The sequence below is a fragment of the Passer montanus genome, unplaced genomic scaffold, assembly GCF_014805655.1.
Source record: "Passer montanus isolate IOZ18808 unplaced genomic scaffold, ASM1480565v1 scaffold12, whole genome shotgun sequence".
In the NCBI taxonomy this organism is placed as follows: Eukaryota; Metazoa; Chordata; class Aves; order Passeriformes; family Passeridae; genus Passer; species Passer montanus.
This window is the reverse complement of record NW_024358722.1, coordinates 4,573,131-4,598,240: the sequence shown is the minus strand read 5'-3', so window position 1 is coordinate 4,598,240 and position 25,110 is coordinate 4,573,131. Positions and strand designations below refer to the sequence as shown.

Here is a 25,110-nt window from a genome sequence, read left to right as displayed (position 1 = left end):
AGTCAGGCCATTCCAATTTACATTTTCAATGGTTTAAAGATTTACCCATGGCCAGATACCTTCTCTCATCTGAGGGGCAGAAAGCTCTCAAAAATATGGATGTATTTCAAAAAACTTGTTTAGGTGTTAAGCTTAGGTGTCCTGAGTTGCATATAGTGGCATGTTATAGCACCAAAGTCCTCATACTCCTGCCACTGCACATTCTCTTAAAATATCTTAGAAGGAGAAACCAAAATATGTAAGGAAAGGACCTCGTGTGAATCAGTTTTATCTGCCTCATCTGATTAATATTTTTATACAGAACCTTTGGTGGCACTTAGTTTGTAAAGAAGATTGTCTTCCAGTTCCTTCATCTTCCTCTTATTAGAAGTTACATCTTCCATGAGTTTAATTCGTTCTGCCTCAAGTTCCTGTTATTAAAAAAAAGAAAACGGCATGACATTTTATGGGTTGCAACTATGACAGATACTTAAAATTCAGTTTCTGATTTTTCAAGTGAATGACTTGTGATTGAAGATACAGGTGAAGAGTTGGATCCAGTCATGAAATGTGCATTTTACTTTTCTTGGTAGCTAAAACATGTTTTTAAAAACAAATTTTTTTTAAGCAGTGTTTATCCAGTATCTTATGATGTATCTTATCAATGTCAAATCCAGGTAATTGTTTGTGTTGTACTGACAGTCATGTATATATTAAGAGCCTCCCAATGCATTTTTGATATTTGGAAATATCTACACTGAATCTGAATATAATTTTAGGAAATAGCTAATATCTTTTTTTTCCATTTGAAAATTTCTTTTTTCTACATACCAAAACAAATTAAATGGAAAAAAATTAAATATCACTATGACTTATCTGTACTGTTAACGTTCCATTTGAACATTTCTTTTTTCTACATACCAAAACAAATTAAATGGAAAAAAAAATTAAATTTCACTATGACTTATTTGTACTGTTAACTTACCTGTTTTTCAGTGAGTATTACTCTTCTCAGTAACTGATTCTCAAGTCCTTTCATTGTAACAGTAAAATCAATAATTGATGTTTTTGCATTAATTTCAGGTGTGAAAGAAGGATTAGGTAGCTTCGTAGTAATGAACAGTCTAAATGAATTCATAACATCTACTTCCTTATCACCAACTTTCACCTGTGGATTAAGTTAAAATAGTATTAAACAGAGGAAAATGAGCCTTATTAAACTCAGTAACATTGAGCAGAAAAAAAATTTACATGATTTGAAGTGACAAAAAGAGGAAATTTATTTCACAACTTAAATTTGTCATGAAAATAAAAGTCAATGCCCAAATGTATAAGTTAGAGTAGTTATAAAAGTAGCATTTCCCTTCAGCTAAATATAGGGACCACTTCCCCTGTGGATTATGATTAACAGCTTCAGAACCATTTGGTTTCTAATCATATCTCAAATGAAGAGGCAGTAGAAACTGCTGACCTTTGTAGAAATCATCATTCTGTTATGTCCAAGGTAAAAGGAATTATGTGATCCAACAACGGAACAGAAATTACTGGACATAAATTTTAACTTTATTAAGACTAAGCAGGTTTCAAAGAATATTTCTGAAGGTAGTAAAAATTCATTCAGAGTATTCAAAATAAATTTTTATAGAATTAATACATTCTGAAACAGTGGTCTAACTCAAAAGCTGCATATGGACAAGGAAATCAGATCACTGTATACTGCAGTATGAATCACGCAATTGTTGGTGTTGGAAGGGACCTTGAAGATCATCTGCCATGGGACAGTGGGTGGCAAATGAGGCTCCAACATATGAGTCTCCAAGGTGGCTTCAAATGCCTGGCTTATAATAAGAGCAGGACCAAACCACTTCCTTAAGCATATTTGCACTGCTTGAAAATCAGTAGAAAGAATTTTAAGCATTTCATCAGACAAGCATAATTGGTTCCAGTTTGGAATCTTCACTAATAACCCTGGTAGTTAAACTCATAGTTTAGACTTGCCCACTTACTACACAGCTGAGGCTCCATCTGCTGTATTTTATTAGTTCAGTTTGATTCTTTACATGTCTCTACTGAATACAAAGTTTACCTGATTCAGCAAATGTTTATAACAATGGTAAAATAACATCTGTCACAAGGCTAGCTATTTATTCTGCTTATTTTGTTTGATTACTAACCTTAAAAGCAGATCCAGATTTTATGAAATTTTTTTCTAGTATATTATCAAGGACTGGATCCAATTCTTCCTCTATATCTTCAATCAGGAGTGATCGTCCCAGTGAAAGGCTGTCTTCTAAGTGTTGCCGGAAATACTTGTCATTCAGAGTTGTTACCTCAAAAAGTAAATTATAAATTGGTGTAAGGAGAGAGCATTTCCTCAGTCTTACAGGAAAACCACAGACGTAACCATGGAAAATTTTTTCATTGTTTTTGGTAGTTGCATTTTAAAGCAGGTGCAATAAATATTGACCATGAAGCAATTTATGCAGAAATACTTCTGTGTGTACAGTAAAAAGTATCATAAAAAGGTGACTTAAAAGGTTGGCTGTAACTGAATCCTCAGGACTTCATTATGAGACTAATAATGTACTAAATCAAACTGGTACAGCTTATTGCATATTAAATATGTTATGTATATTTTAGAAATCAGAGACACCTAGCCTTTAATTTTCTGTTCTATGTCCTAGAAGGACTAGATTTTCTAATTTTAGCTTTGAAGTGCTGAGAATTTTGCTGGAAATATGGACTCTAAAATATGGAAGTCTAAGAAATGAAACACTGCTCCAATATTATGAATTCATATTGATATTTCATTAAATGGGATTAATACTATAGAAAATAATTTAAAAGCATGCATAAAATAGTAAGCTATATAATTAACTAATTCTAAACACTTCAAAATGTATTGACATTCAGGACATTGGAGTTTTCTCAAGATTCAGGCTAAGGGTTTTAAAATGCAGTTTCCTTTTGCCATGCCACGTCATTTGGGAAAAAAAAATTGTGATAAAATAGTGACACATGAACATCTTTGTTTTATGTTTCATGAGCAGTCATTTTAGCATATTGGTTTAACCTGTGAAAGAGCTATGAAGATTGCAGTAATGTTAGGATAGGCAAATTTTTCATGGGTATGGCTTCAGCAGGATTTCCTCAAGCTCCTTTTGTAGTGACAACCTCATTATGCATACCCTCTCAGGTCCTAAATTATGGGCTGCAACATTTGAGGCACCTTGCCTACATTTTCAGAGCTGTAACTTATCCTGCCTTTATCTGTAATGTTACTAACATTCGCCCAATTTGCTATCATTTAATAATTTCATATTATACTCTTTTGGTTTTTAAATTATCATCTCTTTGTCCTCTTTTGTGTTGGGACCATACCTACCCATCTTGAACAAAATACTTTTATACTTTTTGCTAGAGTTCATGCAAGTTGGATAGTCTTTTCCAAGCCCTTGAGTGGGATTTACAGTTGTTCTGAAGTTCCCTGCTGATGCATCTACATAATTGTCAGTCTCCATACATGTTAAACTTATGTCAGATCACACTGACTCAAATGCAACCTCCCTCTAAAGCAATTATGTTTGAAGGAGTATAGTAGAGCACACCCTTCCTTTAAGATACTGTTTACCTGTAATTCATTCTCCTGTTCTTTATTTCTAACCCACGCTTTTCCTTGAGTTTGTGGGTCTACTAAAAGTGGGTATCTTGATGCCTTAGTGACAATAATACCATTCTGAATTGAGAGGTGATCTCCAGGCAATCCTTGAAGATTCCACTCACTAATCTAAAGGAAAAAAAAAAAAAAAAAAAAAAAGGAAGTAAAATGAGTAGTTTGAAATAAATTATCACTGTAATTTTTATTCAATTAAAATTCTTCTAGGAAGTAACAGGGACATCAAAAGGAATGCAAATCTGAACCTGCTGAAGAATTATTAATGCAGGTATAAACATATTTTCAGAATTTTATTTTTATGGATTTTTTTAAACTACATACAGTCACAAAAGATATATTTTAAAGACTAGGAAGTAACAGGGACATCAAAAGGAATGCAAATCTGAACCTGCTGAAGAATTATTAATGCAGGTATAAACATATTTTCAGAATTTTATTTTTATGGATTTTTTAAACTACATACAATCACAAAAGGTATGTTTTGAAGTGTGAGGATGTCAAAAGACAAATAAATTAAGCATTGGGATCAATTAGGCAAAAACCAGTCTAAGAAAGCTTTCAGGAATTAATGTTTACTGAAGGAAAAATACTGAAGGAAAAAAAAATGTTTATTGAAGGAAAAATACTGAAGGAAAAAAATGTTTACTGAAGGAAAAATTAAGGAAAAAAAATGAAAGAAAAAAAAAAGGAAAGATTCTGGCATTTCCCACTCTTTGCCCATTTCTAATACATTTACATTGAATAAAAGAACTTCATGTATTCTATTTTAAATTAAAACCAAACCCGCTGTTTTAGAAATGTCCTGGTTTTGGCTGAAAGAAAGGTCAATTTTCTCTTAGTAGATGGTATACAGTGCTGTGTTTTTCTGATTTACTGTAGGAATAACGTTGGCACACTGATGTTTTGGCTGTTGCTCAGTAGTGCTTACCCCAAGGCAAGGATTTTTCAGTGTCCTGTGCTCTGCCAGTGAGCAGGTGCACAAGGAGTTGGGAGGCAGCATGGCCAGGACAGCTGCCCTGAACAAACCAAAGGGATATTCCATACCAGAGAATGCCATGTCCACTGTATAAAGTGGGGGAGTTACTCAGAAGAGGCCTGATCATGGTTTATGGATTGGCTGGGTATTGGTCGGCATGGGGCGAGAGAGTCTATTGTGCATCACTTGTTTCTCTTGGGTTTTGTTATTATTACTATGCCAAGACTGAGAGGAAATTGCCAAGAGCATTTGGAAACCACAGAACTACACAGTATAGCAATATTTGGAATACTGGGGATTATAGTTCTTCTCTAAGCAGGCACAATGCTGGCTAAAAGTCATAGAATATCCTAACAGAAATTCAAGTTAAACCCTGCAAGCACCAAGAACTTACTGTTGGTTGATCTACCAACATAGAAATCAGGTTCAAATCATCAGAAAAGGGGATTTTATGAGCTCTCAACTCTGTTTCCCATAAGTCCTTAAGCAAAAGGTTCCTGAAGTCTTGATTAAAAGGCCCACAGTATGAAAGAAAGCCTGTGCAGAGCAATATATCTCCCACAAGCCTAGAAAAGGAAGAAAAATCATCATTAAAAGGTGGTGCACAAATTCAATTTCTAATTACTTAGACAACCAGCTTTTGAAACATAAGAAGGTTAAAAAAAAAAACAAGTTGTTTCCGGAGAATTTTTGAGGCAAAATTTGAGTAGTATTTCATGAAAACACGGTCTCCACCCCTACAAAACAATAAAGCCCTGATGACAACTATTCCTTTTTTCCTAAATGAGTTAACAAAATTGTTTATCTCTTAAAAATATGTCTGAGATACACTATTTCTCAAGGATACAAACCCCCTACAAAACAATAAAGCCCTGATGACAACTATTCCTTTTTTCCTAAATGAGTTAACAAAATTGTTTATCTCTTAAAAATATGTCTGATAAAAAACTATTTATCAAGGATACAAATGTAGTTCTATTGAAACTCTCACCAGAAATGCCCACTTTCCCCATAGCAAATTTATAGTGGCATAAGTGTTCTACAGAAGCTGAGCTTATCTGAAGGTTTCACTTCCCCAGTGACAATAGAACGATGTGCAGTATTAGGGGAACTGCAGAAACAACTCTAATACAGGCACATAACAGCCCTAGTAATAATATTTTTGGAAGCTAATTCCAAAATCAGAGGTATTGTTCTTAACTGAAATACTGGTACTCAGCACCCATGTATTCTTACTTATGGGAGGAAAATTCAAATTCCAGGGTAGTTCATTTGATTACATTGCTATATTAAGATTTCCAGGAAGAAAATGAAGTACCACAATTAAAGCTACTAAATTGTTTACCAACACTTCAGTTTTTACAAGCACATTCTTTTTTGTTTTTCTGTAATGGATTTGATACCTTTTAATTTGAGATTTAAATTCTTTGCTTTGCTGAGTCCATCTAACTTTCTCTCCACTCAGTCCATCTATAAGTTCAGAGGCTGCTTGCATCTTTCTTTTGCATGTTTCTGCATCATTCTGTAAGTCCTAAAATTGAAAAAAATACCTATTCAATTATCAAATGCAAAAATGTGGAGTTATTTTATATACTTTTCATCCTCTTATAACTATTTTATTTATTTAAAACTCATCCTTGAGGACACTTAAGGGCATCTAATATGTTCCTATTCACAGGAAGCAGATATAGACTTAAATCTCTTACACCTCAATCTCAGCCATGTTATTCAAGGTAGCAGGTAAGTGTGTGTTTGCAGCAAATCCTAATTGCATAACAAGTGCAATTGTACAAGCATTTTTGGTAAGACTAAAATGCTTTTATCTCACCATTTTCTCCTTCATTGCTGCATCAAACTTTGCCTGCACTTTATCCAGTTCAGCTTGCTTTTCATCTAATTCTGCCTGAGCTTTATCTTTTTCTGCATTAGCTATTTTCAGGCGACCTTCTTGTTTTGCCAGATTAGCCTGCAAAGGAGAAAAAAAAATTTAAAGTTAAATCATATATATTATTTTAATATAATTAAATGAACTATTTAAGCCTACTTAGCTGGTAATCACAAGACAACAATACATCAAAATAACTTTTAGATAAACATCAAAAACATTTAAGCTGAAAACTATATCACATATATACTGAAGATAAGATTTTCTTTGTTCAATAACAATACAGTACCTAAAGTTCTACTATATATTTTCAATTTTATTCCTTTAGAAAATTACATTTCAAGAAGCTGGTTAAGGAAGTAAGGTTTCTGATCTGTACACATTGCTTAGACCAGAAGAAAAATCACTCAGTACTCTTGGTTGCCTATATGTAATTTCCTCTTTTATTAGTGAATTTTGTAGCAGCCAGCAATCACAACAGGAGATTGGTCCTTTATCAGCTAACAATATTGCTTTTACCCACTGAAATGGGTAAAATGGTCCTAAAACAGTGACTCTGCCTATTGCTCCTAAAATTATATTTATGGTGAACACAGGAAATTAATTGATTTTTTTAAAAAGAATTCATCTGTATTACTGTTGCTTCTGTAAATAACACTTCTACCAGTGACATAAAGGTTAAAAAAATTTGGGATCGCCATGTGCTCACCCCTTTTACTATTTTTTTAAATTATGCTATATTTAATGATAAAATACTTTGTTTAGAACAAAAAAATCACTGCCTGTGAGTTTCATAAACCTGAAAAAGAACACTCACACACACTAAAGTAAAAATTTACTCTTAAAAATGTTTTCCTTGTTTTGCTTCCTACTATTGCAACATAGCTCCTTTATTGATGTGATCTCTGAACCTCTTTAGAAAGCCAATATTTAGGCAAGATATCAGTCCTCCACTGCTTCCAAGTTACCAGGAGAAAACAAAGAACCTAAAATAGCTGCAAACCTCTGTTTGCAGGACCCTCTGGAGAAGGAAGAAAGATTTTGGTACAACATTTTAAAAACAATTATAAAGTAATTTTAACATAATAAAAAGAAAAGACTGGAAACACCTTTCCCTATATACAGTAAACCAGATCACATAAATTTAATCTAGGCTAATTTTTTGTTCTGTGTTCTGTCTAGAAGCAAAAAGAAAATAGTTTTGTTTCTGCTCCTACCATCTTTAGCCAGTGAAATCACAGGCTATTATGTCTGCATAAAGATTTTATATATATATATATATATATATATATACACTTGTAAAATCCTATTACATTAAACTACATTCAATTACTTGGTAAGCAAACACAAAGCAAGAGGGGATGTATTACCTTAAGAGGCAAGACTTCTCTGTTAACACCATAAAATACCACCATGGCTTTTGTCCAAGAGAGAAGTCCTGCCACGTTGCCACACACTTTTTTACCATTTTCCAGTGTATAGTCTTCCATTTCAAAGTAAGGCTGGACTAATTCTACTGTCTCATCATTGATTGTATCCCTGGCAAAGTTCCTTAGGTTGTTCAAGAATGGGCCACTCATAAGCTTCAAAAAACAACACACGAGTTATTTATACATTTTATGTTCAAGGTCTTGCTCATAGGTCAAGCTGTTAAAAAGCATTCCTAAAATTCTTCTGTAAACAGAGGTAATTCACATTGCTAATATTATAATTGTGCTATTCAGTTGTAACTCTTCACACACACCTTCTGTTATTTTGAAGATTTAACCAATTACACTCCAGTAACTCGATTCAAAAGTTACTGATGTACTTTCCATCTCCTATATTCCTGTGTTGCACTTTAGAAGCATTTAAGAAGCATCATTTAACTTAAAAAAATTGACCCAAAGAAAGACTCAGAAATATATTTGTAACTTAACTAAATGCAAAAAAACCTGCTTTGGCAGTTGTGATGTATTATATAAATTCTGAAAAGTGAAATAATTTGGTTTAATTTTTTCTAACAAACTTTTAGCATGCTAAAGGCAATTCATGGAATAACTGTTTATCTCATTTTATTACATCAGTGGATAATAAAAGCTTTTGATGACTTTTTAAACTGTAAAAGCCTAAATAAAATGCAAGAGCACTATTTGTTATGGTTACCATCATTGACAGGAACAGGTCAAGCAACCTCTAAAGTTTGTGCTGCAAAAGTCTCCAAGCAATTCATCTACTATTTCTACCAGTTAGACATAGTGTATAGATACAGTTTATCTTAAAACAATATTCTTGCCTTTCAATAAAATTCTGTCTTGTTTTGGGCAAACAGCACCATAAGTTCTCTGATAAGCTAATTGCTATTTCTGATGTTTAAGAAACACCGTTTGAAAACTCTACTTACTTTTAATGATTCTCCCCATGATGGCTTGCAGCAAGGCTTTTCTGGATCCATGGTAACTTGATCCAGTCTCTTTTGAAATAGTAGCAGACAACAGTCCATGATCCTCATAATGAGGTGAGGAGGTTTTGCAAGTTTTCTAACAGTAGCGATATCCTCTGGTCTGATGGTCTGTTTGAAGAAAGGTGTAATAGAATCCTGCATCAATACCATCATTCTACTTTCCCATTCAATATCTTGATTTTCATGTTCATTTGTAATACTTTTCTCTGAGGTGCATTTGCATTAAGTATATACAAAAAAAAGTAAGAAACCTGGCCTAATTAATACATTTTATAGTTTTTTTATAGAAACTTTAGCAATTTTGTGGCTATTTTTGGAAGTTTCATTTATCTCATTATCTAAATATCAGTGTAAGAGCAAACAATGCACCTTTTTTTGCTTTTTCTACTCAAGAACTTCTGTCACACAAATTCTGATAACTGGAACGGAAGGCCATCATTAATTTCGGATTTCAGAGGTTTTTACTGCTCAGAGCGGAAGAATGAGTTATGTAGCACAGTAATGGCTCCAGATTTCTGAACCCTGCTTCTGATTGCCCTGAATCCCCTTTGTTTCCTGTTTCTCTTAAAATAAAAGCATTGTGGTTTTTGGTGAAGGAAGAGATAGATTTTTATTTGTTTTAAAAGACAGGTGTAACTACTTAAGTTGTGCTTTTTCTACTCAAGAACTTCTGTCACATAAATTCTGATAACTGGAATGGAAGGCCATCATTGATTTCTGATTTCAGAGATTTTTACTGTTCAGAGCAGAAGAATGAATTATGTAGTACAGTAATGCCTCTGATTACCCTGAATCCCCTTTGTTTACTGTTTCTCTTAAAATAAAAGCATTGTGGGTTTTAGTGAAGGAAGAGATAGATTTTTATTTGTCTTAAAAGACAGGTGTAACTACTTAAGTCTGAATTAAAAACATTCTGTTAGCACAAGAAGTATTCCCTTGAACTCAGAATAACAGATATTCTAAAGGCATCTGTAGCTTTTGGAAAGATCTCCACCTTCATAATGATCAAGTATTCAGATGGAACAAAAAATCAGTATAAAACAGTCCCTTTGTGTTTTAAGTAAAATATGTGTGCCTTAAGCATTCATGAGAGACATGGCCAGCAACAGCGAGGAGCTGGTGACAGCAGTCAGTGCCAAGAGACAGCTGTGTATTGGTGGCTCTGGCTTCTCACAGGTGATGCAAATAATACTGTACTAATAAAAAATTAAATTCATTCACTTTAAGAGCTTCTTCTGCTTCTTCTAGTGCTGGTTTAGCTGCCTCCAGTTTTTTCTCTGCTTCTTGCTTTTCTATATCAATTGCATCCACAATCCTTTGTGCTTTATCTTTCACTTCCTGGACTTCAAGTTTTATTTTAGTTGCGGCTTCAGCACTTTCTTTGACTTCTTCTAGTACCTGGAAATTATAATAAACACATAAAATCTATACATCAAAATGATGGAACAAATGATTATGAGACACAAGATCAAGTTTTATTTTAGTTGCAGCTTCAGCACTTTCTTTGACTTCTTCTAGTACCTGGAAATGATAATAAACACATAAAATCTTTAAATCAAAATTATGGAAAAGATGATTATGAGACACAAAATAGGTATGTAACAGCTATTAAATATATAAATCTAACCCCAACAGCTAACTGTATATGGTATCATATAACTATTGAATAAAAACTAAATGTGAGAAGTTCAATTTCATCCCTTTCTGTCACATATTTCTCTTATGAGATCAAAGACCTCAAAGAATGCAGGCAGTCCCTTAGTCATCACCAGACAAAATTCACTGAGCTATTAAATATATAAATCTAACCCCAACTACAGCTAACTATATATGGTATAATATAACTATTGAATAAAAATTAAATGTGAGAAGTTCAATTTCATCCCTTTCTGTCACATATTTCTCTTATGAGATCAAAGACCTCAAAGAATGCAGGCAGTCCCTTAGTCATCACCAGACAAAATTCACTGTCCAGTGCATATTAAATATGCACCATCAGAGCATTAAAGTGTCTTTCAGAAAACAGAATGCCTATACTGATCCATTCCCTAGCATACCTTTCCAGAGAGTCATTTTGGAAACCAGATTTCTACCAGACCCCAACTCTCATGAACACAGAGATATCTTGTTAATGTAAAAGACAAAATCTGAAACTGGATTGCAATGAACATTTTTCTAAGGAAAAAACATTTCTCTAAGGAATTTTGAAGTAGAAAAGTCCCAATATCATGTTAACTTTTTCTCTGCTAGTAAGTGCACATAAGATCTAAAATTTCATAATGTCAATTAGGACCAAATTAAAAAAAAACCAAACCTATGGAAAAAAATTGAAATTTGATGCTTATCTGAGTGGGTAAGAAATGGGAGAAGGACAAGAAAAGCACTCAACCTCTGTTACAGTTTAAAAGTACCTCACTTTCAGAAGCAAATGTTAAATCAACACGCTATAGAGACAGTAAAACATCATTTTAGATGAGGAAAATTTTTGCAAATTATGATAAAATTCTGCAATAGCATTTTACCTGCTATATATTCTAGTGCTATTTAACACTCACTTTATCTGCCTTAATAGATGTCACAGCCAGCTCTTTCTCCTTAATAGCCAAGTCTTTAGAGAGTTGGGCAACAGATTCACTGGCTTCCATCAGCTTGGACAGACCTATTAAGTAAAAGATAAAATTCAGAAATATATAAACTTTTTTTTCCTAGTTTGATTACACAATGTGTACCTTGTGTTCTCATTCAATTTTATGTAAAGGAGAGAAAGTGGGTGTAAGCAGTCATACTATCATAATTGCGTCTATTATTCATTTTTCATGGGTATAAGTAATTTTGCAAGTCACAAAATTATGATAAATAAGATTAATTCTTCAAAAGAAAACAACAACAAAAACAACAAAAAAGGAACTATGTCAAGTATATGTTGCATCATAAAGTCATGAGACAATCAGCATTTCTGAACGATGCTTCATTGTGTCATTACATGAAAAAATTACCTAAGGATCCATTACTGACTTCTAATAGAGAGTCTAGAAAAAGTTGAGAAGAAGTCGAGTCAAAAGGGGACCTACTTATTCTACAGCAGAAATACAAAATAAATCACATGTGAAGCACACAGATTGCATGGTGAGAATTTCTATGCACAAGTCCAGAAACAAGTTAATTACTGTTTAGAATTACCTCTCTCTACACCAGTAAATCAGATGCTACCTCTGTCCATTTTCAGGTTCTACTTTCTATTAAAAATTCTGACATGCAATTATTAAAGTTTAATACAACACCGAGTTGAATGGTTAGGCTGGTAGCTTCTTGGAGGTATTTTTACAAGAGAATCAGTGTGAGGTTGTGACTGGGGGAGTGGCTGGTAAAAGCCCTCAAAAGCTACCACTTTTGGACTGAATCCCCTATAAGTAATCACTGAAAAAGATTATTAAAAGCATAGATCATCTGAGACCACACATGGAATGTGTTTGCTTACCAGTTTGCATTCGTTCAGCCTGCTCATTAATACTATCTAACTTCTCAGTGTAAACCTCTTTGTAGCCACCGATGAAAGAGAGATAGGATTTAGGTGTCACGTAAGCTCGTCTTCGATACCTAAAACAAAGCATATTGGCAACATCAACTTCATATATATTTTTGATATATACAGCTATACACTTCCCAAAAAAGAGAAAATTATATAACTCTAGTCTTTATTCATTCAAAATCAGATTTCATCATGAAATCTTACACTTTTAGTTACTTTTTTTTATCCATATAGTATTAAAGACTGCTGAATAGTGGGAATGAGGATAAAGAATTTGCGACATAATAGCAATTTTTTATTGCCTGAGGATATAATGGTATAGCAGATTTATTTTTTATTACCTTTAAAATACATTTATTGATACATATAACATGAGTTCAAAAAACACTGTCAGTAGCAACATTTTTAAAATTAATTATTATATTAATAGAAAAATATTACCTTTGGAAATAATTCTCACAGCTTTCTGAAACTATGTCATGAAAGAGACCCATGGTTTGTACTATTTCTGTTTTAACTGATGGAGCACAGACCATATTAAATTCTGAAAGAAAATAGTTGGACACAGCTACAAGAGCTTCCCTGGGCCATCGACTGAACCAATCCATGGTGCACCCAGATATCAGACCAGGAAATTTCAAAGAACGTGCACGGAACTTCTCACCAACCTGAAAAGAGAATCACAGTTTGTTAGCAATGTGATTCTTATGCAAAGGTCAGTGAAAGTGTTTAATTAGTAAAAACAACTAAATAGTCTATTTTCTTCTCGATCATTTTCTGCTTAGAATACCCTGAAATTTTTTTTCTTCTCAAATAGAGTTTTGCAAAATTTGTAACATTCAACATTCATGAATTTGAAGAAAGAAGTTCATTACAAATATATATGATTTTAATATTTTAAAGCATCAAAGAATGTATTTTAATTACTAATAAAATACTGTTTTCCAGCTACAAGCCATAATTTCACAAAAATACATTCACTGATGTGTATTAGGAAAAAAATACTTTAACTTGTAAGAAATTATTTCGTTTTTAAGTATTTTGCTATTAAGTTCTCACAGCTGTACTAGTACTTTTATAATCTCAGAAGTTACATCTAGACTTTGGTCATCTTTTTATGTATCTTGAACTTCCTTAAAAACACAAAACTTGAATAATTATCTTATACCACATAGGCAAGTTTGCTAATAGAATAAAGGAAAAATAGATATATAGAAAAAACTTACTGGAGAAAAGCAGAGGACAACATGCAAGTTCTTCTTTGCTCGACTTAAGAAGTACTCATAAAGATTGTCAAAGGTAGGAGGATGCCGAGGCAGCTCTTTTTTCATCACAGGTACTAATGATTGGGTGATTTCATCCAATTCATCCCGAGCAAATAAATTAGAAATCTTTTTACAAAGTAAGAAATTGATAATTAATTGCATGGATGTCATTATTTTAGAATTTATAAATATTTGCCTGTTTACATCTGTATCTCTTTCTCTCTGCATATACACAGTTTAGACTAAAATTCACAGGTTTAGACTTATGAAACCCCACTGAAATCTAAGAAGGCCAACTCCAGAAGAGTATAGAATTTGAACTGGCAATCAAATCATCATTTAATAAAAGGCTACTGAAATACTAACTACAGCCCTTTTATATTTTCCTGGTTTACACCGAAATAAAGAAACTACATATCCAGAGCACTCCTTACTTAAAAAGTTGAAATATTTTAATCATTACTGATTTTACAATGTATTACCAGGACAAATAAAGTAGTGAGAACAAATTCTGCAGTGCCCTGCCTCTAGAGCATATTGGCTGTCAGGCTGAGACCCTTACCTCTCCTGAAGACAGTAGATTATTTACGTATTCCAAAAATGATTCCTCTTTTATTTCATTATCAGTGAAAATGAAGGTGATACCTTGTCCTTCCTGTCCAGCTGTCCTATACAATACTTTTAAATCTTCTGACAGATTCGTTACATTATAGGATCTAGGAGAGATAAGGAACATTACCTGTTAATTGAAAACAATGCAGAATACCGCTCTTTTTGGATTATAGCATTTTATAAATGACATTGCAAACAAACATACTTTGTAAACACAGATGTTTTGGTGCAGGAATAGCTAACACACAGACTACCTTTTTCAAGTCAAAATAAATCCAATGCTGTATACAAACCAGATAAGAGTGTATTGTTTTCAATATTTTTCCAATGGTGACAAAATTAAAATTAAAAAAAAAAAAAAGAAAAAAAGAGAAAAATCTGTAGCCAAGTAAAGACAAAGCAATACCACAAGCCTGACTTAATATATTTCTTGCATTTCTTACCTGGTTAAAGTGATCTGAAATATTTTATAGCCAGCAATGAAGGAGGCTAACTTTGAAAGACTTTGTTTTCCAGATCCACCAACTCCAACAAGTAAAGCATTTCCATATGCTGTCCGAATAATTCGGGAAACCTATAGAGGAAATAAAAACATCAGTAATAAATTTGAACATTAGTTAGCAAAATTAAAAAATCTATTATGCTTTATGCTTAATTTGCTATAATACAATGTAAAAATTATTAAAAGGATACTTGCAGAAAATTTTTCCTCAAAAGAACACTTGTAAATTCTTTAGAAATTTTGGGTGGCTAATGAAGAAGTTGCATATAAAGATATGGGATTGTTATAATCATAAATACATGAAAGGGGACATTTTGAGGACATCATCCTGAATGTGTTTAAAAATATCAATAAAAAACTTTAGCTAGAAGAACAAATATACTACTTTCCTAATTTTAGCAGCTGAAAGACTTAACACAAATAAACTATGCTTTAATGTTATCTTCTAGCCTATCTATTTTCAATATTTCTTTTATGATAGTTTTCTTACCAAGTCTCCAGACACAAAAGCTGAATGACAAATTTACTATTCTATTGCTTTTTGACACATCTTCTTTGGATTTATGATATATTAGTGCACTATTAAGATTCTACATTATATTTCAGTTCATATGTAAATTATGCACAAAATTTAAAAGATTGGCATCTACATCAAGTCTTTGAAAGATATTAATTTTTATCTTTTATAAAATTTTAGCTTACTGCACACTTCCCTCTGAGGCTTTCTAGATAGATATATTAAAGAAGTCTAAATATGAAATTATGTAGGTGACTAGATCCATTTTCACCTTAGGTAGAAAGGAGCCCTGCTGTCACTAATTGCATATCGAGGATATTCTGGCTAAAATTTGCCAATAAAAATGGAATGTCAGAGGCTTTCAAGGTCTTCTGAAATGCACCTAGCATCATGTGAACCATATTAAAAAAAATATTTACTCCTGTTTAAATGCAAAGCAAACAAACATTTACTTCATTTGAAGTGAACTAGAGACAAACAAAACCACTTCTTCTGTTTGTGTTTCACCGCAACTTCTGTGTGTCTTTCAGCAATCAGATCATCCAGTCAAAGCAATTCCTGAGATAACCCTTCTTAAAGCTGAGACACTAATCTCATACTTTGCCTATCTTTAACCCCCATGAATCAGATTTTGATGTCAGACCTACACACTACCCTAATCTCTACCCTACACACTGATTCTACTGCAGCCCTAATTTATATTTCCTTTCATCCAGTCAGATTCTACCTCAGGTTGTTTTTGTCACCTATCAGGTACAGATACATTTGAAGTGTTCTCTGAATTCTAAATGGCTAAAAATAATTTTATATAGACAATATAAATGTCTTTATTTATGGTCTCAAATTTGCTATTGAGGAAAATCTTCATCTGAAAACATAGAAATTTAAAGATATTTAAATAAGGAATTTATTATAAAACATGGAAACAGGTAAAACAACAGTAGGTCTTTCCTAGTTCTCAAAAATGACCATGCAAAGATGGCAAAGCAGTTTGGGGGTAAGAATAGCTTTTCACAATGCACCCTCTAAGAATAGCTTGTCCAAATAAAGAACACTGTTACAACAGTTAAACAAATAAAAAAGTAGCAATACCAAACCTTAATAAGATGTGTCATTGCATCCTTGAAAAACACCAAATCAAGAGAGGAACCTCTAATATTTTCATTGTATTGTGCCTGATATGCCCGCAATTTGTTACAAAGGAATTCATAGCTTGGAACCTGGAGGGAAAAAAATTTAAAAAAAAGAAAAAATCTGTAACAACACTTGCAGGGTACTTCATAATTTTAAAACTCCCTTGATATTTTTACACAAATGTCAGTTTCATGTCTTGGTGATGTGTAATGATATTATCTTGCTAATTCACCATAATTATTGTAGTTTTGTTTATGCTGAAATTTTTTTGCTAATGGTGGAAGAAAAAAAAAGAAGAATGAGAAAAGGAGAAAATAGACCACATTTATATGTCACTAAAATAGACCACATTTATATATCACTATTAAATCTGACATCAATCAAATGATTTGTTGCATGCTAACTAGGAAAATCTGGATATATTTTCACAAAAAATTTCATAGCTATTTTATCAAACTTTCTGTATTGCATGAGTTCAGCAATATAACACATTTAATAATTAAAGGAAAACTGTTGCCTAGTATTTGGTGCCTAGTAAAATGAAATACCTCCTCATAAACTTTTGGTGCTAGAAGCTCAGCATCTTCTGGTTCTTCACCGGTTGGTTCAGGTTCATCCCGTAAAAAATCGACAAAATACGGTTCAGCATTGAGAACTTCACTTAAATCTGCCTCCACATATTCCTGAATTGTTTTATCCATAGCTTGTTCAAACCAGGCTGTATCTTCGGGTGCATTAAACCTGAAAACCACAAATTAGTACAAATTAAAAAAAAAATTCTAGTTATATAGAAAGATAACAGATATCTAAATACTAAGAAAAAATCAACAACAACAAAAAAACCCCCAAAACTTGTAACATTTTAAAGAAAAATACTTATTAGACAATACACTACACAGTAATCACAGACATGGATTAGGCAACATGCACAAAAATCAAGCGCTTCCATACTATAAAGTGTAATAGTGACACAAAATATAAAACAAAATAACCTGATTTTCCAACTTTGACCGAAAATGAGACAACAACAGACTATGTAATTTTTCAGATAAAAAAGGATAAAAAAGGGTGAATGCTTTCCCAAATAACTATGGCTAAGTGAATCTTTCATCTTTCAATCTGCAGTAAAACAGCATAATTTCTGGTATCATAACACTGCCTAATAGAATGCAATTAGACAAGGAATACTGAAAGGAAGGTAGTATATGCCACTACATCCTGACTCCACTCTCAACACCTCTTACACAAAAACCCATAATTAGCAGAGGAATACACATTGGGGTTGAGGAGACTGACTACATTTAATAGTGTGAACAGCTTTAGCTGCTTCCCCTAACAGATTCAATCTGATTTTAATACAGATCAGATCTTCGACTACTCTGCTTATGATTACCAGTGAAGCAATGAAGAATGCTACTTAGGAGTAACTGGCAAACGTAAGAGACAAGAACCACCTCATCCACAAAAAAAGTTAATTACAACTGTAAATGTCAAAGTACATAAAAAATAGTTTCCATATATTTACTTATTTTTCTTTTCAGTGATACAACTGAGAGGAAAGTAGAACAAATGTGAAGAAGCCCAGTGATGTGAGTTTTCAAATAAGACAAGATAAATTGAAGAACTGTTGTAGAGACACCTAGATATGCTTTACATCACTATTGTTACAGATCTTTTGTAATGACATTATAATATTAATCACTAGGAAATTTAAAAGCAGCATGGAAACAGGGAATGCATGACTATGCTCTCCCTTTTTCTAATATATCTGTGCAAATACATATCTACCATGCATTTTTAAATTTACCACAACAAATTAAAAACATATATAAACATACCAATAAATACCAGTGATATTGCTCCCTAATTTAAAGCAGAAACTAATACACTGTATGATTCTGTATGATATTTTTGCCTTAGTACAGCAGATCCTAGCTTTAAATAAAATTAAATGTTTTCCCTGTCTCGTTTCAACAGCACTCTGTTGCACATAGAAATGTACAGACATACATTTTATCAAATATGTACATTTGTATAATATTTGATAGTTCAGAGAGTGAGAAATATCAGACAGTTGGAAATATCAGCACTGCTAATATTTTTTGGTGGATGGACTTCTCTGATCACGGAGAAATAATTATAACTACTCACAGTAGTAGAGGGTATATGTCAGGCTTTTAGCAGCAGCTTTAGTGCTACATCTAGAATTTCACAAGAAATTGAGCCACAATGAACAGAAAAATAATACTGAAATAATACTGGTCTCCAAGACATACAGGTCATAGTTATATCTGTTTTATGAACATTTTGAAAGAGATTTATAGGAAATGGGCAAATTTCTAGTCATAAGCATGCAATCCTGTTTCTTCTTTCTGTGAGAAGAGCAAAGCAATTTTAAATCATCCTATGTGTATAAATTTAGGACATCATAAAGTTCTCTTTTCTACAGTGGAATCAGCTGAGTGCAGCCAAGGGGGGAAAAAAAAGTAGGTTAAAATATATAATACCTAGATATTTTGATGCTTTTCATTTAGATACTGGGTTAATCTATCAGTATACACCATGATATTTGTTGGAATTATACACCAATGCAGACTGTATGTAAAATAAGATAAAATTTTTCATATTGGCCTAATAAGATTTATAATATTTAGAAGTTGTACAGATGTATGGGCATAAATGAAGTAAATGGCTAAACCTACTAAATACAAAATGCCAAAATTATTATACCTGTCAGCAATTACCCTGGTACATTCATGTTTAAAAAGTCTTAAGATAATAGTGCTGGTTGTGCATTCTTCTGCCTTTATAGTTAACATGCCTTGCCAAATTCTAGAAAGGTCTCGAAGGTTGAAGATATAGTGGAATTTAGATGGTGTAGGTAACATCTTTGCCTAAAGAAAAAGATTGTTAATATTCAAAATCAGTTAACACCTACAATGAATCAATAATAATAAAATGTATAACTTCATCATTAATAACACCTATAAAACATATAAAAAACAAAAATACTAGTTTTCACACGTAATACTGTGGGAAAACTCTTTATAAGAAGTCACCAAGAGTATTTAACTGTTTAAAATATCACTAAATGTAGAACACCAAGACTTACAACATGTAATTTTTTCACCTGCTGCTCTGGCTTTATAAATTAAAAATTATAATTTGTAAAGAATTTCACTCCCTGCCCCTTAGCTATGGAGATCAAAGCTTTGGGTAACATGAATTTATGTATAGGAATGAATGGACTGACATTCATCTGTCCTCTATATTGAAATCTGATATTTTCCAGAATTCATCTTGAAAATATTGTAGCCCATTCTCTGGGTTTTTTTAATCTTTTTTTTTATTTTTTCTTTTCCATTTTTTGTGGGGGTTGAATGGTTTGGTTTTTCATTTGGGTTTTTCTTATAGATATGATCTTAGAAAATAGTAGCCTAAACTAAACTAATAGTCACTCTATTCAGAGATAAAATTTTTCTTGTATTTGTACCTTTGTCCGCTGCCACAATATTCTTCCTGTTGAGACCAGTTTTTCCACCATACCACATACTTCAGGGTTAAATTGTCTACAGGGATGAAAGTATCCATTGGCAATTATACCTGAAAATACAAGACGCAACAAACAATTAATCTCAGCTTGTAGGATATAATAAGGTAGGTCATGAGCAAGACAAATAGGTGTTTATTTAAAACATTACTTGGAAAAACATAATTTAAAATTACAGGTGAAATTATTTTTCTCTGTTGTCTATGGCTTTTCTGAATTGGTACAGAAACACTGGACAGTAAGTTAACTGGGTACAGAAACACTGGGTTTCTGCCGTATGCTGTATTGACAGAGTTACCAGAATTGAGAAATTTAGCAACAGAGTGCATTTCAGACAGTTCAGAGGTGGAATGTTAACCTACACAGAAATAGCAGTGCTCATCGTCTTCCAGGAAATGTCATTACTTTCTTAATATTTGTTTGCCCAAAAATAGAAAGACAAGCATTTTAAGGAATTCATTTCTCTCCCACAGCACTATTTTCGCTGTACCACAGCTTCAGTTGTTTTCCTGGAAGAACTCTGAATTTGCATGATGAAAGTGAGAAATAAAACATACTTTTATAAATTTTAAGACCATTACAAAGGGAAACAAACTGTACTAAAATGAGGGAAAAGTACCAAAAATCTTGTCGATGGATGCGTTGGATGGCAATGTACAATTGAATACAGAAAACTGTCTTTTTAAACGCTGGGGAATATCGTTACGGCCTCCTCCAGGATGTATCATTGCTGCTATTATTTGTACATCTACAATTGTAAGGAAGTCTCCAGGTTTATCCAAGCTGTACATTCCTCTCATTTCCATCATCTGACGGACAATTTCATTTGTTATCTGCAAATTTATGTAAGTTGTAAGTTGTACATTAGAAATTTATGCAAGAAAAAAGAAACTACATCATGATAATTTAATTTCTTTTTGTTATTCTACTAATCCATAGAGAGATATTGTTACCTTACCCTAAAAACAAATTAAATGATCTTCCTTAGCCATATAGAAGATCTTGGTTTATGTGATTTTAAGTGGCAGGAAAATTTTTTCACAGCTCTACTGCCAGATAATATCAAGAAATTGTGTTTGTATTCTTTTGAACTAAAAAAAAAATAATGAAATTAACTGGGGGAAAAAAAGTTTTGTTCCTTATTTTGTTGCTGGAAATTCAGCTACAGATGTTCCAGCTGTGCTTTTCAGCTCTTGGGTCTCCTTTGAAGCAAAACAACTGATTCTTTTATGTTTCTTTTGGAAAGGTTATTCACTCTTCATTCCAGTCTAGAGCTCCAGAGTTTGCCCCACAGCAAGTGCTCCAATGATATTCAACAAACTTTATGTATGTGCTCAGACACCCCACCAAGACCAAGATGATATGCAGCACATCACCAATCAAAAACCATTATCCCTTCAAAAATATTTCAGTCATGTCTTGGGGCCATAATGCAAGACCTAATGGGGGTCTTGACGTTTATTTTTCTCTCCAAGGTATTGGCCTTTCTCTTGGCAGAAATTTATTTATTGGTGCTCTCAGATTAATGTCAATCTTGAAATTGATAATATGCTACTTTAGTATGGTGCTGATTTTTGTTTAGTCTTAAAAAAATAAGGCAGTGGAGATTATGTAAAATATAGCACCATTATATTATGTAAATGTAAATTATTACATTTGCTTATTAGTAAATGTAATTTTCTCTCTTTTTTTGAGTGCATCAGTGTACCAAAATTACAAAGCACTTCCAATAATTAACAGTTACTTAAAAATTTTAGGAAGTCCACTATATATGTATCTATCTATCTATAAGAAGTCCACATAAAAACCACGAAAATTTGAGAAAAAGTAGTAAATATTAAAAAAGTCTACCTGATCTCCCCATTCATTGATAAATGGCATATTGATATCATCAATAAAAATAGTCATCTTTCTGCCCCCAGGAGGTCCATAAGTGCTTCCAACACGTTTGTCCACATAACTCTCTATTGTTCTCTAAAAAGGTAAAAAAGTTTGCATTTTATATCTAAAGCAACAATATTTAAAAGAAATTGTTGAAAAACCTTCTATAGCAGTCAGCCAATGATTGCCTCTTTTTGCTAGCAGTTTCATCTTTAATTCTAGTATTAAGGAACCCAGTTCCCAAGGAATCCAACTCCTGTCCGGCAAACCACCTCTGGCTATCAGAGGTTTTCAGAAAGTTTCCAAACTGAAATTATTATTTCATTATCAGCATTATCATTCCCCTAACTAATATCACTTGTTTAATATTTGCAATACAACTGCAGGGCACCGAGGCAACTTAGATTCTTTTAATTATTAATTATTTCCCAGGCATCTTGCGAGGGATATAATGAAAAATTTTAATATTTTGGTGGCAAGAAAGAGGATGCAATAGACAAGTAAGAATGAAATATAGCTGAAATGTTTCTTCAAAGTTCTACAGCTCTACAGTCTTTCTAAAGATACATAAACAATGACAGAAAAAACCACCTTACAAGGTGGTACCAGATTTTTTTTAGACAGGTAATGTTTTCTCCATAAAAGCACAAATGTCACGCTGTATGAGTAATGTAGCATGTGGTGTCATAAAGATACAAGTATTAAAAGTATTTTTGAAACAGAAAATAGACACATCTTTTATCCAATGTTTTTGTCCCATTTACACAATAGGATGTTGATGAGTATTTTAAGACACAGACATGCAGAGAATATGTGATTAAGGTGAAAAACTAAGTGATTGCATAAGAAATCAAGAACTTTGTAGCACTTCTAATACATCCAAAATCACACAGCCTTTCACATAGCCTCAGAATAATGACTCAAAATTAAAAAAAATAAAAATTTGACTGCAACTCTTTCAAGTGATTAGAAGCATTTCACCTGTTTTTCTGCTCCATCTCTCCATTGGAAACCAGCAGAGTGAACCATGTCTTGAGCTGACTCCCTGCTAAGAGAGCCCCTCCTCTGGTACAGAGGATGTATGAGAGGACCTGGGAGTGTCCTCTGACACATCCTCTGTACCAGAAACGACCAAGTCTGGGATTTTTTCCCGAGAATGTTCTAAGGACCCACAATATGCTTAGTAAAGGACACTGGGACAGAGATACTGACTGTTCAACAAGCCTTGCATGCATGAAAGGGTGGCTGCCTTATTCTGTCTCATTTTGATACAAACCATAACCAGATATCTTACACAAGAGAATGAATACCTGCTGGGAAAAACTCAGCAGCATTCTGTGAGTCCGGAATTTTTTAATAAAGTAGGTGCATAATTTTTCTTAATAACATTTACATTAGCTTCTTAGAAAAATGCCTAATTTTAGAGTGGAGTTTCTAAGGCCTATTCCATGAATAGATTTTTCAATCAATAAATTTTCCAAAATTAATTCTTTTTCCTAACAAAGGCTCATCTCTAGGAATTCATTGCATTGAAATGGTAATGTAACCAATTTAACTTACAGAATCATATCCTAGCAAATTAGTAGTATCAAATCATCCCACAGTGCTATAAAATGTCTTTTCAATCACTTGAAAAAACTACGTACAGCATGCTTTTCTGTTTATATAGATTTTTACCAGTTACATTGAGTAAGAGAAATTTCTACAAAGCTGTCATGCTAGAGGTCTTTCAAGAATGAATTTCTGATGCTGTAGTTACTTCTGAGGAAAAATAAAATTATCTAAAGGTTGAAATCAGTTCTTTATTTAACAGAAATTAAAAATAATGCTATATACTAAATAATCAGAAAAAAACCAAAGTATAACCAAAAGTCTGAGAAGAAAATCAAAGGTCTTTAGCAAAAAAAATTCATTCTTAGAATTCCTAATGAAAAATCACACAGCAGTCATGAATATATGTGAATGTGAATGGCTATATTTTACTCTGGTCTGCAAAATTTATTTATAATAGAATTTTCTGAAATGTTGAAGTGCCTTAGACAAAAAAGATCCTTTAGAATTTATTTCTAAATCACTTATAATCAAAATTAAATACCCTTCATACACTTAGCAAGGAAATGGTATCCAAGACCGTTTAAAATCTGTATTTTTACCTGAAACATAAATGGTTCTGTGGCAGACGAAAAGTTTAGACTTTTTGACAAATGCTCTTCTGGGTCATATCTCTTCATATACCCCTTAATCATAACTGTCTTTGCAGTCCCCTGTTCTCCTATGAGCAAAACAGCCTGTAACAGATATTTAAACCACGCAAGTGTTATCAAAACTTATATACGTATAACAGACCTACTTTTGAGATAAGAATAGTGCCTCTGTCTATTTTTAAATGCTACATTTTTGATAGGTTTTTCTTGTCTCCAGATCCACTGAGACCATATGTTTTTTTCATCCCACATAGATTCTCCAATAAATTTCTTTGCAGAGTTAAAAGAGAAAGGAAGAAACAAGAATGTGTTAGAGGATTTTCTTCCAACTGGCAAACTTCGTCCAGTTTCTGACACATCTGCTGCAACAGTCTCTTTTAGTGGATGACCCTAAAAAGGCTTCCTCTAAATTCCTTCCTTTACATTTTAAACTATGGTTCTTGCACAAAAATAATTACAGAGAATCCATGTTAAGAAAATAAAAATAAAGCAACATAGTGATGCACCTGGGAAGCAATGACTAGAGTCAATGGCTAGAAGATGAAGAATGATTGTAACATCCGGTCACTTTTGAAGTAGTTTTATATTATATGGTAGGTGTCTACTAAAATACGTAATCCTGTACTTACTTTCTTTTGTTTTGCAATTGTGTTTATCAAAAACTGTGTTCTGGTATTATCAACATTTGGAACCAGAATAGATGCATAGTCTGGGACGTGATCTGTTGGATAAACAAATTCCTGAACTCTTTTACTCCAGTGCTCCCAGGCACCTGAAATGACACACAAAAAAAAAAAAAGGACAGAAATGTCATAATATTCTGATCATGTTAAATACATTCAATATTTTGTTAATACAATAATTTAAAAAATATATATTATGGGCAGAATACTACAAAGTACAAAAAGGGATACATTTTCTCAAATCTGTCTAAAAGGCATCTAACAAAGGACATTC

The 25,110-nt window shown here is 32.8% G+C and overlaps 1 protein-coding gene across 1 annotated transcript in view; it reads right to left on the bottom strand.

Moving 5' to 3' along the window:
- Window positions 1-25,110, bottom strand: part of DNAH8 (dynein axonemal heavy chain 8) — a 116,433-nt gene that overhangs the window by 25,296 nt on the left and 66,027 nt on the right. Inside the window, 24 exon segments of the mRNA XM_039697688.1 lie at window positions 305-410; window positions 965-1,147; window positions 2,154-2,309; window positions 3,611-3,766; window positions 5,026-5,197; window positions 6,035-6,162; window positions 6,460-6,597; window positions 7,887-8,099; window positions 8,900-9,067; window positions 10,181-10,357; window positions 11,515-11,618; window positions 12,438-12,556; window positions 12,930-13,156; window positions 13,715-13,879; window positions 14,316-14,469; window positions 14,809-14,939; window positions 16,482-16,604; window positions 17,067-17,259; window positions 19,249-19,412; window positions 20,012-20,121; window positions 20,688-20,901; window positions 21,920-22,042; window positions 24,103-24,237; window positions 24,783-24,925. Coding sequence (XP_039553622.1) covers window positions 305-410; window positions 965-1,147; window positions 2,154-2,309; window positions 3,611-3,766; window positions 5,026-5,197; window positions 6,035-6,162; window positions 6,460-6,597; window positions 7,887-8,099; window positions 8,900-9,067; window positions 10,181-10,357; window positions 11,515-11,618; window positions 12,438-12,556; window positions 12,930-13,156; window positions 13,715-13,879; window positions 14,316-14,469; window positions 14,809-14,939; window positions 16,482-16,604; window positions 17,067-17,259; window positions 19,249-19,412; window positions 20,012-20,121; window positions 20,688-20,901; window positions 21,920-22,042; window positions 24,103-24,237; window positions 24,783-24,925 — 3,702 coding nt within the window.